Genomic DNA, 14,845 nt, shown 5'->3' on the forward strand with positions numbered 1-14,845 from the left:
AATCTGGAGCAGATTTTGAGCTGTTTCTATTATCTTACTACACTCACTAAGTATACATTTGGATTCAAGGACTTTTCTATAAGCATAAATGTCTTTGGAGCTAAATTCCTTAACTCCCGAGGAAAAGCTCAAAGTATTATATTTTGAAGGCTTCTGACCTTCAGGTTTCCTACCTCTTTTGTAAAATGTCAGGTTAGAACAATAATTATCATGATTTGATGTAATCCCACTTGTTTTATTTTGCTTTTGTTGCCTGTGCTTTTGGTGTCCTATCTAAAAAATCATTGCCAAGACCAATGTCAAGGAGTTTTTCCCTATTTTCTTCTAGAAATTTTACAGTTTCAGGTCTTCTATTTAAGTCTTTAATCTATTTCAAGTAAAGGTTTGTGAATGGTGTAAGATAGGGGTCCAGTTTCATTCTTTTGCATGTGGTTATCCAGTTTTCCCAACACCATTTATTGAAGAGATTATCCTTTCCCCAATGTATGTTCTTGGCTCCTTTATTGAAAATTAATTGACCAGAAATGCATGGGTAAATTTCTGGGCTCTCTATTCTGTTCCATTGATCTATGGGTCTGTTTTTATGTCAGTATCATACTGTTTTGATTACTATAGCTTTGCAGTAGAGCCTGAAATCAGGAAATGTGATGCCTCCAGCTTTGTCCTTCTGTTTCAAAATTGTTTTGGCTATTAATGGTCTTTTGTAGTTCCATGGGAATGGTAGAATTGTCTTTTTTATTTATGTGAAAAATGCCATTGGAGTTTTTACAGGTATTGCATTGAATCTTTACATCAAGCTAAAATGCTTCTGCACAGCAAATGAAATCATCAACGAAATTCTTTTGAGTTCTGCACCCAATTGTAAAGTGTGTGGGTGTGGGGAAGCCTTTCCCATACCAACAAGCAATTCTCTGACACCAGCAGGGTGTCTGAGAATTCAACTCAATACTGACACCATCCACCTGGAGATAATATCAGATTCCACAGGTTAAGGGCTCAGTCCCACAAGACAGCCTCCTGCCCTCTACAGATGTCAGTTGCAAGCGCAGGTTGTTACTTGTGCTTCTGAAAAACTGGTTATAAATCAGAGGTTCCCAAGACCCCCTCCTTGGATCTGATTAATTTGCTAGAGCTGCTAACAAGAATTTAGGAAATTCATTTACTCACTAGATTACTGGTTTATTATAAAAGGATATAACTCAGGAACAGGCAGATGGAAAAGATGCATACATGGTACGGGGAAAGGAAACAAAGCTTCCACACTCTTTCTTCTAGAGCACCACTTGGCCCTCATCTCCCCATATTCACCAATCCCGAAGCTCTCTGAACCCCATTCTTTCCAGTTTTTATGGAGGCTTCCTTGTTACAGGTAAGACTAATTAAATCACTGGCCTTTCAGGACTGATTCAGCCTCTAGCCCCTCTCCCTCCCAGAGGTCTGGGTGAAACTGAAAGTTCCAACCCTCTAAAGGATTGGTGGGTTCACCTACCAACCAGTCCCCTTCCTTAAGTTACCTCATTAGCAAAACAAAAGACACCTTTATGGCCCTTACCACAGGAAATTCCAACGGTTTTAAGAGGTGTCAACCAGGAACGAGTGGAAAAAGACCTAATATATATTAGAAAGAGATTTTGGTTAGCTGAATGACCAAATATATATTTCTTATAAATCACAATATCACAAAAGTGAAAATGTAACCTATGGAATGGGAGAAGATATTTGCAAACCACATATCTGATAAAGTGTTAATATTTAAAATACATATGAAACTCATACAACTCAATAGCAAAAGAACCCAAATAATATGATTAATAAATGGGCAAAGGACCTGAGCAGACATACAAATGACTAATAGGTACATAAAAAGATGTTCAACATGATTAATCATCAGGGAATTGCAAATCAAAACTACAATAAGAAAGAACCTCACACCTATTGAGATTTTTTTAAATCAAAAAGACGAGCGATAACAAATGCTAGTAAAGATGTAAAGAAAAGGGAACCCTTGTACACTCTTGGTAGGAATGTAAATCGGTGCAGCCATTATGAAAAACAGCATGGAGTTCCTCAAAAAAATCAAAAATAGAACTACCATGTGATCCAGCAATTCCACTTCTAGGTATTTATCCAAAGGAAAGAAACCAGTTTCTCAAGGAGATATCTGCACTTCCATGTTCATTGCAGCATTATTCACAATAGCCAGGATTTGGAAGCAACCTAAGTGTCCCCCAATGGATGAGTAAAGATTATATGATATATATATCATAGATCATATAGTATATATATCATATATATGTAGTGTGTGTATATATATATTTATATATTTATAGATATGTAAAATGCAATATTAATCAGCCATGAGAAAGAAGGAAATCCTGCCATTTGTGACAACATGGATGAACCCAGAGGACATTATGCTAAGTGAATAAGCCAGAGAAAGACAAACACTGTATGATCTCACTTATATGTGGAATCTAAAAGAAAAAAAAAAAAGTCAAAATCGTAGAAACAGAGTGTAGAATGGTAATATGGGTGAGGGGAGAATGGAGAGATGCTGGTCAAAGTGTACAAACCTTCAGTTATAAGAAGAATAAGTTCAGTGAATCTAACATACCACACAGTGACTATAGTTAACACTGTATTGTAAACTTGCAGTTTTCTAAAAGAGTAGGTCTTAAGTATTATCACCACAAAAAATGGTAACTATGTAAGGTGATAGATGTGTTCATTAACCTGATTGTGGTAATCATTTCACAATATATACAAATATTAAATCATCATGTTGTACACTTTAAATACACATAATTTTATTTGCCAATTATACCTCAATAAAGCTGGGGGGAAAAAACAAAAGAAGAAAGATTGACAATATTTTATAAAATATAATATCAAGAAGCTAGAAAGATAACAGCTAATTATACTTTAACAGTAGAATAAAAGAAAAATAAAATAAAAAATAAAGATAAGAGTATAAAACAATGACATAAAAAAGAAAATAATCGAAGCCGAAAGCTGGTTCCTTGTAAAGAATAATAAATTGACGAACACCTAGTAATGCTGATAAAGAAATGATCTGAGAAAACACGAATTATCAGTGTCAGTTCTATAGACATAAAAAATTAATGAAAATGTATTATGAACAGCTTTATGCCAATAAATTTGAAAATTTAAGCAACATGGAAAAATTCCTTGAAAAACACAACCAACAAAATTGACAAAACAAATGGAAAAACTAAATCATTCTACACTGATTAGAGATTGAGTCTGCATTGAAAAATTAATTTAAAACAATAAAGCTGTCATAAATTAAAAAATAATAATAATTACTACTATTTACTAATTACCTAATAAGTACATTATATACTTTCTTATTTATTCATCACAGCTACCCTGCAAATTAGGGGTGATAATTTTATGAATAAAGAAAGCTAGTGATTTGTTCAAAGTCACATCACTGGTGGTAGAAAAAGTAATTGGATCCAGATGTATCTGCTGTGTGTGCGTGCGCGCGCGTGTGTGTGTTTAGTTATGAGAAAGGGGAGTGGGTTGGGGAGGGAGAAGAGAGGAGATTAAAAGTTGCTATTATGTTTTTGGGAATTGTTTTTAAGACATCCACCCTCTTCAGCTGGACAGCAGCAATAAATAAATATCCATTGTAAATGGTGTATGTGTGCATGTTACTGGCATAACAATGGACATATTTAACAGCCAGTAAATTCTAGATTTTCAAGATATCCAGGAATAAACAATCTAAGTTCACTGTCCTTTTTTCTAATTTTTAGATTCATAATGAGGGTATATATGACAAGATCACGAGCCTGTTAGCTGTAAAGTGGGATAAGGTCTTCAGTCATACTCCTAGCATGGGTAAGGGTGGTTTGCTGTTACCTACACAACACATGGCATTTTGATTGCCTCATTAAGTAATACTGGCTAACAAATGATCATTTTAAAAGGTAACAATATGTGAGACCTCTGATAAGGTATAGATTTCAACATTTGTCAACAAATTATATTGTCAGTTAAAAGGTGCAGAAAACTAGTTTTTAAAACTAGTATCAACATTTTTGCCTGGGATCAGTAATGCTGACAGGATATGCACTTTATAATTGGCTTTGAGAACTCTGCACTAATTCAAAATACTGGATCAAAAAAACCCCAAAACCCACATTGTATGGATCAAGTAAGTTGTTTAAAGTTTCGTAAGTGCTATTGTATTTCCTTTATATTCTAACCCCCTCTTCTCCTTCTTTCACTCTTCATGGTCTTCTTAATTCTCAAATTACATGTATCTTTGTAAATGTAACCTCATTTAAATTAAATATTTAAATGGCATTAAAGAGATGCATTCAAATAGCTCATCAGACGGTGGTGAGAGTAGGATCCTCCAACTCCTGCCTGGATCCCTGACTCTGGTTCACAGATGAGGCTGAGGCCTAGAAGGATGATGGTGGCTGTGGGTGCCTGGGGAGGGCTTGTGCATTGGGGGGGGGGGGTGGCTATAGTGTGGCCAGTGCCCAGCAGGTATTTTATTTGAATAAAAATATTCAAATATTCAAAATATTCAAAATATTCAAATTCACTGTTTATTTGAAACAGTGACCCTAAATGTCACTGTAAGACTGTTTCCTCCGAGGTAGTTTGTGTTTTCTAGGGATGGGTGTAAATCTGCCTGCTAGCGTTCCGATGTGCGCAACAGAAGGGAAGTGGAGGTCTTCCTGATCAATTTGCAGATTTTTGTTTCATCCTCTTGTCTGCACAGCTATTCCTCCTGCTCTCTCTGCCTGTTATTCCAGGATCTCTGTCTTCCATGGGGAGGGTGCGTTGACTATACTGAGAGTGAGGGCTTGTGGATGGGTGTATACTAGACACACCTCTGGACGATCCCTATTTTCAGAGTTCACTCATGTTATTGATTTGGGTGATGTTTTTAGAGAAAAGTGGGGTAGGGAGGTCGTCTGTCCACCATTTTGAAGCTAGAAATCTATAGATTTTACTTTAAAATGAAGGAATTAGCTATTCTCTTTATCAAATGGCTAACTATATTTGGACCCTTCTATAAGCATACGTCAAGATTAAGTATTTTTTTTTTTACTGTGGTAAAACAGACATAACATGAAATGTACCACTTTAACCCTTTTTAGTGTACAGCTCAATGGCATTAAGTACATTCACATTGTTGGGCAACCATCACCACCATCCGTCTCCGAACTTTTTCATTTTCTCAAAGTGTAACTATGTAATACCCGTTAAACAATATCACCCATTCCCCTCTCCTCCTGAACCCAGACAACCACCATTCTGCTTTCTGTCTCCATGAATTTAAGTACTGATGTAAGTGGAATCAAAAAGATTAAATTTTAATGGTACATTCAGGAACTGATAGCCAGTCTTGTTCTAGATGTCTCGTTCCTAAAGAGCAAAGCAAAGCATTAGAAATAAAAGGTTTAAGACACGGATTCTCACCTTGAGAAATCAATGTACTTGCTTTATTCATCACTGACTCTATTTTATAAAGCGTTGTTTGCTGTTACATAGACACAGTCAAGAGCAAAAATATTGCCTTGACCAACGTCTGTTTTCTTTTAAATCATCTCTTTAGCTGGAAGTTTGTTTAAATGTACATAAATGTTATCAGCATGTATCCAAATCATAGCTCATATTATATCTTTAGTTCTGCTTTCAGATTCATACTAGACCCTATAATCAACCACTTTTAATCAAGTGGTTCCTAATGCTATTTACCTATCTCAAGGGACAATGCTATATTCTAAAATTGAATTAAATTAATACAAATAATTTTTAAAAGGTTTTTTGAAAGACATCATACAAGTGGAAAAATCACATTGCCAACTGAAGCCCTTGTTTCTAACATTGTGAGACAACTGGAGGTTTTCATTAAAATAGGATTTGGAAAAAAAAGTGTCAAAAATAAATGCACATAGAATGTCCTTTAGTGATAATTTAATACCTGATGCAATAGACAATGAAGGAAATTGATTTACTAGAAGGCAAAGTTTCAGTGGACTCATTTAATTTACATTTGTTTGATAATATTTTTCCTTGCCCGTGTTAAAAGTAATGGTAAAATAATCCAGGCAACTCAAGTAATTTCCCCTTGACCACACATTACAAATAAGTTCTATTTAATGTAAAAAAGTCTGCTTTTTGAGACAATGTCTGTTAATTAAAGAGGGTTAAAAAGTAGCCTTTGAGGTCAGATTGCCTGGGTGCAAATCCAAACACCACTACTGACTAGTTGTTTGACCTTGAATAAGTTACTTAACCTTCTCTAAGCCTGATTCCTAGGCTATAAAATGGAGATAAAATAGGGTTTGTGAGGATTAAATGAGACACGTAAAATCTTGCCCAAGTGTTTGGCATATAGTAAGGGCTCAATACATGATACCTTCTCTTAAAAATAAGTTTTAAAAGAGAATTCAATAAATATGAGGGAGAGCGGTTTTAAAACTTTAAAGTATACGATGTTACTATTATAATACTTTGATTTAAAATCACTTTATCATATGATATCGCCTATATGTGGAATCTAAAAAAATGATACAAATGAACTTATTTACAAAACAGAAATAGACCCACAGACATAGAACACAAACTTATGGTTACCAAAGGGGAAGGGGGGTTGGTGGAGGGATGAATTGAGTTTGGGATTAACGGATACACAAATACTATATATAAAATAGATACCCAACAAGGACCTACTGTAGAGCACAGGGAACTCTACTCAATATTTTTCAATATTTTGTAATAACCTATAAGGGAAAAGAATATATATATATACACACACATAAAACTGAATCACTTTGCTGTACACCTGAAACTAAAACATTGTGAATCAACTATACTTCAATTAAAAAATTTTAAAAAAGATAAAATCATTGTTTTATGTTTCCATCTTAGTTTTTTGACCCTGATCCCCTGACTCCCTTTACATAATAGACTGTGAATAGTTCTCTTGCCTCCCATCTTACACATCTAAGGTTTAATCTCTGTATTGTCTTTGGGTTATCTTTCAAAGACAAAACTTAAAATGTTAAATTCCCTGCTTAAAAACCTTCAATAGCCTCCTCTTCCCTACCGAATCAATTACAGCCTTCTCCTATGATGACAGCCATACACATGGTACACGCCTTGCCCCAAATCAGCCCATGCCATTTCCCCTGCTTGGTAAGCCTTTCACCTTCTCCCCCATCGCCCTTCAAGATCTAACACAAGCAGCAGTAAAGGCCAGCTAAGTCCAAGACAAACTCAGAAGTTCAGTCTCCTTGGCTTCATTCAAGTTTGTGAATATCTTGGGTTAATTTTGATTACTACTATTATATATGTATATTTTTTACTTGTTTGTAATATATTTACAATGCTCAGCAGCATGCAATAGCAATTACAGGGACAGCAGAGTTCCACAGCTACTGTTCAGCCAACTGATTTTGACTGTGATCTTTGAAAACAACTTAATCTCCTAAGATTCCACTTGTCTTCTATGAGGTAACACACTTACCTTCTTCCCAGGGTTGTTCTGGGATGGAAGGAGACAACATGTTGCCCACCTGCAAGGTTTCCTTCTCTACCACTTTCAGATCTTTGCACAGGCTTCTCTGGCAGCATTATTATTCTTCCCTTTTATCTCACTCACTCTCTCTCTCTTTTTTTTTTTGGTCAGGAATTAACTCAGGGGTCAGCTCCTCTAGTCCCACAGCTTTTCAGTCTGCCCTGGGCTAAGCAAATTCCAGATTCCAGTGCTAATTCCAACCGGAGTGCTTACGAACACAGTGTGACCCTCTCCTTATCTGGTGAAGGGGAAGGGATCGCGGCTTCCCATCCCTGTATCCCCAGTGTCTGGCCCTAAACAGACAGGTGGGCTTTCCCACGATGTTGTGAGCCCCTTGAAAGCAGGAATGTGGTTTATTCATCTCTGTATTCCCAGTACCTAGTACAATATCTGGCTCCCAGGGTGTCAGCTTAACAACAGAGTACATTTTTGGTTAACCATGGCAGATAGGCCTTTTACAGATTTTCTTCCTGTGCCCTTTTGTGGCATTTGCTTCATGGCTGGAATTAGAATTCAAAAATTGAGTCTTGCCTGAATTCTTTTTCATAACCCTCTATCTCTGAAAGCTACTTTTGACACCTTCTTTGCTGAAACAGAGTTCCCACATCCTTACAGTAAAAATTTTTTCCCAAAGAAAAAGGAACTGGGTAAGAAACACACTGGGAGAAGGCTTGGGCAGTCAGTGAGCTGACCCCAGCATCATTTTTAAGGAGGAAAAGATTCTTTCTTAAGTGTTTAGGAGAAGCTATTATGTCATGTGCTATAAATCCAGATAAACTACTTCAATTCTAACAGGGATATTTTCAAGCTCAATTCAAAGAAATGACTTTTCCGCGAAGAGTTTCACCACATATTGGCAGGAAAATGAGAGGGTGCTTGTGGAGACCCATAAAATCTGCCGAAGCCAACCACCCATCGGCCTGTGAATGAGAGAGCTGTGCCTCTGGATGGGAAGTCTGCTCCGGCCAGAGCTCAAAGAACTTGTTTGGAGTCACTGAGTGTTTGACGTTATTAGCACACTTAACTTCTACATCAGCCACGTGAAGCCTTTACGTACCCATTTATCAGGTGAGGGAACTGAAGTCCAGAGAGTGCTTCCCCAGAGAGTTGAGTGGAAGAAGTGGCTAGAACTCAGCCTCACCATGTGCCAGGCACGGGGTAAGGTGCTCACACATGTCATCTCATTAATATTTAAAATAAACTCATATAGGGCTTCCCTGGTGGCGCAGTGGTTGAGAGTCTGCCTGCCAATGCAGGGGACGTGGGTTCAAGCCCTGGTCTGGGAGGATCCCACATGCCGCGGAGCAGCTGGGCCCGTGAGCCACAACTACTGAGCCTGCCCGTCTGGAGCCTGTGCTCCTCAACGGGAGAGGCCACGATAGTGAGAGGCCCGCGCACCGCGATGAAGAGTGGCCCCCACTCAACGCAACTAGAGGAAGCCCACGCACAGAAACGAAGACCCAACACAGCCAAAAATAAATAAATTTAAAAAAAATAAAAAAATAAACTCATGTAAACGACAAGGTCCTACTGTATAGCACAGGGAACTTGATATATTCAACATCTTGAGATAAACCATAATGGAAAAGAATATGAAAAAGAATATATATGTATAACTGAATCACTTTGCTGGACAGCAGAATTTAACACAACATTGTGAATCAACTATACTTGAATAAAATAAATTTAAAAAATAAGAAAACACACAAACTCATGAGCTAAGTACTATAGTTTCCTCCTCAAATGGCTGAGGAAACTGAGGTCTGGAGGCGCCTAAGAGGCATTCTCAAGGCCTTAGGGTAGGACTTAGACCTCAAGAACTAAACAAATAGCATCACAAATAGTATCTCAGCAGGAGAGTTTTTTATTTTTTAACTTTTGAAAGCAATCCTAAGATAAAGATGATGGGATGGATAAACTTTCACTCCTGGTCACAGTGATTTTTGTGGACACAACATCAAAATCGTTAGGAATTAACCATTATTTTCATTCTAGGAATTAAAACTTATAAATATTTCAAGTATGTAGATACCAGATTACAGGTGTATATATAAATGTAGTAGTCAACAATAACTTTTGGAAAAAAAAATACACACTTTTATTTTATTATGTTGATTCTTTTTCAAAATGAAGACTAATTTTCCTTTTGAACTCAGGAACAATTTCTATATGTATATTATATTTACAGTTAAATTTTGCTTTTAGAACAGATAATTCCTGTATAAGGGATAGGAAAGCAAACTTAGATACTGTTTAACTTGACCTTGTGTATCAGTCTGTGCTCTTCTGGGGAGAAAGACAGCCTGTTCATTCCAGGCAGGCAGTGAACTCTAAAAAAATAGTTGTACACAGCACAGAACTGTGATTTTCAGAGGAACTACTTTAGTGTGTTCTCTGTGTTCTTAAAGAGAGTACTTTGACAATTCTGCAAAAAAGTTGAGTCTTAAAGATGGTAATTGGCAGAAGTTGCTTTATGGAAAGTCAAAAGCAAAGGAGCTAGAAGAGATAATGCAAAATACTCTCCACTTTCAGAGCAGATTCTTATTCCATATGGGAAGAGAATGTGAAAAAGCTCTCCCTCCAAGTCCATGAAATTTAAGCCTTCATTCAGCTGACAGTCCTTCCGTGAGTTAGTTTCCCCCAGGACTAAGTTAGTCCCTGGTTAACATTCAGACTTCTCTGCAGATAGTTAACCTTTTTCTTAAGAGTTACCTTATAGGAACTCCAGATGACAATGACAGCTTGGTTTTATTTTTTAAAAAATAATAAATAAAAAAACAAGTTACTTTAAAAATAATCTTGCAAATGGACAGTAGTTTAAGCCCTACTACACATTACATCCAGTACATTAAAATGGATCCACTTCCCACATTATACAGTATTTTTGTTATGAAAATCTAGACAGGATCTTTATAATTTTGCTTTTGAAATTATTTGCTACTAAACTCATTTAGCTAACGACTAACCCTGATTTCTCTGCAATCATCCAACACACTTAAGAATTCTTGTGAAATGAAAAAAAAAATCTCAGCCCACAAGCATTTTTTTCCAAATATAATAAAGTTTTTATAAATACTTAGTTGGCAATTATCGAAGTTGACATAATGTTACACTTTTGAACGTTTAATTAAACTTCAATCAGGATTTTGCAGTTTTCTTTTTGTATTTTGGAGTCAATTACTTTACTTTTCAGTTCTCAAATATCTTCAAAGGCCCATAAAAAGTTCACAGGCTCTAGACACTGAGGACTAGAGTACGTGCCGTGGAAAACAGAACCCTGGTGCTGGGATCCGGGAGGAAAGAGAATTCTGGTAAGAAATGATTCATGCAAGGAGACATATTTAACCTTTCCAGATAGTGTGCTATTTCCTGCACTACATTGATAATTATGAGTTATACTTTACTTTGCTAAGAGGTGAAGTAAGGCATCCAGCCTTCATGACTTACTCATTCTAGATCCCATGGACGATAAAAAAGCACAAGATGTGGTTGCCGCCCTGGAGTACCTAATAGTTTAGCTGGGAAGAAAAAATACTATTCTCCTTAAGGTTAGAATTTCTCTTTAATAACTGAACACATGTGCTTGTGAGATAATGAATTCAGGGTTTGGGTACTCAAGTGACCAAACTAAACCAGTAATATTATTGTCTGGTTGTACCAAAATCATTGGTTAAATTGTCCTTTAAAACGCCTGCCTAGTGACTTAGGCACTAAGATAATTGCTGGGGACCCAGCATTCCGCCATAGTGCAAGAAGACAGATGAGAGTCCTTATGAGGCCAGCTGTATTTTTATTCAGGCCCAGGGGATAGTGTTTCGAAATGGGGTTAGGTTTCCACTCCAATTAGAGAAACGAGAAACAAGAAGAGAAGATTTCAGCCCACAGTGAAACAGGCATATCTGAGTTAACTTTGACTCCTATTCTACTCCATTGCTCAGTGAGTACAATTGATATTTTTCCTCTGAAATGAACTTTTTGTTTTTTAAGGATAAATGGAATGTGTTCTTTTGAAACAGCACAAGATATTCAACAGGGGCCTGAATAACCAAAAGCTTTTTCTTCATTGCTGTTGCTGTTACCTAAATAGGTCCTACAATGAAAGTGATATGGCTTCAGTAATGCCAAGGAATTTGTGCCCTTTCATAACCGGCAGGTAGGCCACGAGGTCAAATTTTAATGCTTGAGCGACTCTCCTGACTCAATGGGAGTCACATACCACGGGGCACAATCTGGCTGCAGGGTTACTGCATGTTCTGTGGGAGGATGGTGAGTCACCATTGCACACCAAGCTCTGCAACAGCACAGAAGAGCCAACACCACGCTTGCTTATCCTGGGGAAAGAACCTGTGAGCAACCTGGCTCCAACTCCTTAGAGATTATTTCTGAGAACATATGTCTTCAACTACTGCTTGACATGACCGGGAGCATTAGAAACGGCTACAGAGAATTTCAATTCACCCTAAAGAACTGCCTGGCAGTCTTTAGATTATGTGAAAGAACTAATTGTGGAAACAATGGTGATCTTTGATTCCTAGCATGAGGAGAGACCTAAGAAGAAGCTGTTTGGGGGGTGGCTCACTAAAAATCTTTAAAGGAACAAAGAGTAAAAGTCCCCTTTTGTGGGCAGGATCCTGTTAGCAGGGCCACTGCATGTGTCTGTGCAAACTGTACTTTGCACAACTCCAGGGGGTACCATTTACACAACCCATGATGTGAATTGTGCCTTTTGAGTCCTGCAACATGGCAGTCCTATCTTTCTGTTTCTCAAATGATGAGAAAATACAACTGTGTTTTTCATCTTTAAATAGATTCCAAAGGCTCCAGTTGAAGCACTGAGGCTAACACACCGGGCAATACAGAGAAAGGGGTATCAGACAGTGGTTAGGAAGACCGCGAGTCAGAGGGACAACATATAAATCCCAACCTGGCTCCTTACCCGAGTCACGTGGCTTTACCTTTCTCTGCCTTAGTCTGTTCTATTGTAAAATGGGTGTAATTGAGGTGGTTGGGAGAAGTATATTAGATGATGTAGGTAAAATGCTTAGAACAGTGCTCAGCACGTAGTCAGAGACCCAATAAATGTTAACTCTTACTATTAAAGAAGATAGTATCTCCCTTTTTTTCAATTGTTAAGATTCTGGAATGAATGAAAAAATAATCATAGCTGTATGATAATAATTTGGCCTCAAGAGTATTTACGGCTCCAGAGGAAACATTTTCTGTGTGCCCTTTAAAGCGGAGTACTAGGAACAGTTTAACAGCATGCTTTTGGAGAAGATGAAAAGACGATGACCAAAGGTCATTGAACCATTTGAAGATTTTTATTGGGGTAATCAGATGTCCATAAAAAGCCACTCTTTCCTAAAGAATGGCTCATCCACCAGGAATGAGACCCCAACGTGACCAATGTTTTTTGCTTATAAACAGAAATTTGGAATTATATGAGAGATCTTTCCTTTTAAAATAGTGGTGCTAACTCAAAATTTATAAAATACTGTCTGGCAAACACTGTAAAGCCAAACAAAATAAATTTGATGTGGGGAGCGCTGGCTGTGTTACCAGATTTCCTTTTAACCATCGTTTAGGATTTACTGACTTACCGTTTTACTAATCTCAAAGAAACTCCTTTATGTAGACTGGCTAATGCAACAGTGGGTTAATATCAGTTATTTATATTTTAAGAGTAGGTATAGTAAATAACAATAACTTAACCCAGTGGAATTAATTTCCAATGGTAAACATTTCAGGCCTTTAATAAAAAATTTTTGGAGAATTAATTGTGATGAAACGGCAAGTGCTTATTCCATCCATACATGAAACCAATCCTAGTAGACTCAATTAAAAAAATAAAAATCTTCACTGTTACTCTTTAGCTAATCATTAACCGAAGTCTGAGTGACGAGCTGAATGAGTAATTTGGTAACTCAGAGAAGGTAGAGGAAACTAGTATTTGTTTAACACCTACTATCCACTTGGTTCTTTTTCTATGTTTTTTCTTCCAATATTTAAAACAACCCCTTAAGGAGTTGCAATTATTCATTATTTTGTAGCTGTAAGTTGATGTTTGGAAAGGTCAAGCCTAACTCCTTTGGACCATGCACTTCTTTTATGCTATGAATGTTGATGTTGCCAAGTACTAATTCAGGATCTGGTACCACTGGCAATCAGTAAAACACACACACACACACACACACACACACACACACCAAAAACAAGGTTAAGTTCACGAGGCTAGACAGGGTCAGCTGCTGTATGATAATTTAAAAACAAGGTTAAGTTCACGAGGTTAGACAGGGTCAGCTGCTGTATGATAATTCAAAGGGAATAATTCTGTGCTGATAAATAGAACCTTTTTCATCTTAATTTGAGTCATCATATTTCATTTTAGGCACTGTATACAGTGTATACATTAACTGGGATCTCATAGTTCCTTATATTCATCACAAAAATCAAAACAGGGTTGGGCGTGTAATTAAATGTAAGTAGGTGACTTAACCTTTCAGATTTTTCTAAAGGAGAAGTGGGGGCCTGATGGGGTTGGAGTGGGAGGGGTCAACAGAAGTTAGGGGAAAGCTAAGGGATAGCAAAATCTGTCTTGATTTCATGGGGAGTCAAGGGTAGAGAGGTGAAAGTGAAACTAGTTCATACATTTCCAGGACAGCTTCAGAGTTAACATCGTGTAAGGGAACCTACCAACATTCTGACATCTGTTAAGGCTTCCACAAGTGTCAAATGTGTTTTTCCAAGCAGTATCAACTCTAATTAAGACATTACCAACTTAATCCAACTTCACATAAATCCCAAATGATTAAATACTATCTATTTAGAATAGTATCACATACTTATGAAGATGAGTCAGTAAGTATTTTGGGGTCACTATAATAAATACAAATAAATATAAAGAGGTAGTATTTGCTTCAGGGAGTTTGTAATAAAAAGAGGGGATGGTTGGTAAGAGACACACACCCATGAAAAGCACCACATTATTGTATTTTATTCACTTCCTAGGTCTTATCATATTTGAAATTGTTGTGTTCTTCACTGTGATCTTACTTCCTAGAACAGAACTTCTATGAGCACAGGAATTGCCTGCTTTACACCCTCCTATATCTCCAGTAACTGGAACGGTGCCTGGACCATAGGAAGCACTCAACAGACATTGGGCAAATCAACAAATGAATGAATGACACAGATCAGGAATGCTATGATAAGGAAGTAGAGAAGGAAAAAATCCTTGTGGGATGGATAGTCAGAGAAGATGTCAAGGAAAGAGGA

General features: G+C 37.2%; 1 protein-coding gene across 17 annotated transcripts in view; it reads right to left on the reverse strand.

The window, feature by feature from the left end:
* The window catches only part of PDE4D (phosphodiesterase 4D), a 1,112,988-nt gene that overhangs the window by 286,049 nt on the left and 812,094 nt on the right, over window positions 1-14,845 (reverse strand). The window contains exon 1 of one of the 17 annotated variants that reach the window (XM_082382272.1): window positions 7,520-7,768. The exons of the other annotated variants lie outside the window; for them this stretch is intronic. Within the exon in view, the coding sequence (XP_082238398.1) occupies window positions 7,520-7,626 (107 nt within the window). The 5' untranslated portion in view covers window positions 7,627-7,768. Of the gene's footprint in view, window positions 1-7,519; window positions 7,769-14,845 lie in introns of those variants that run through there. 17 annotated transcript variants of the gene reach the window in all.

The sequence above is a fragment of the Balaenoptera borealis genome (assembly GCF_965194805.1).
Source record: "Balaenoptera borealis genome assembly, chromosome: 2".
Classification (NCBI taxonomy): domain Eukaryota; kingdom Metazoa; phylum Chordata; class Mammalia; order Artiodactyla; family Balaenopteridae; genus Balaenoptera; species Balaenoptera borealis.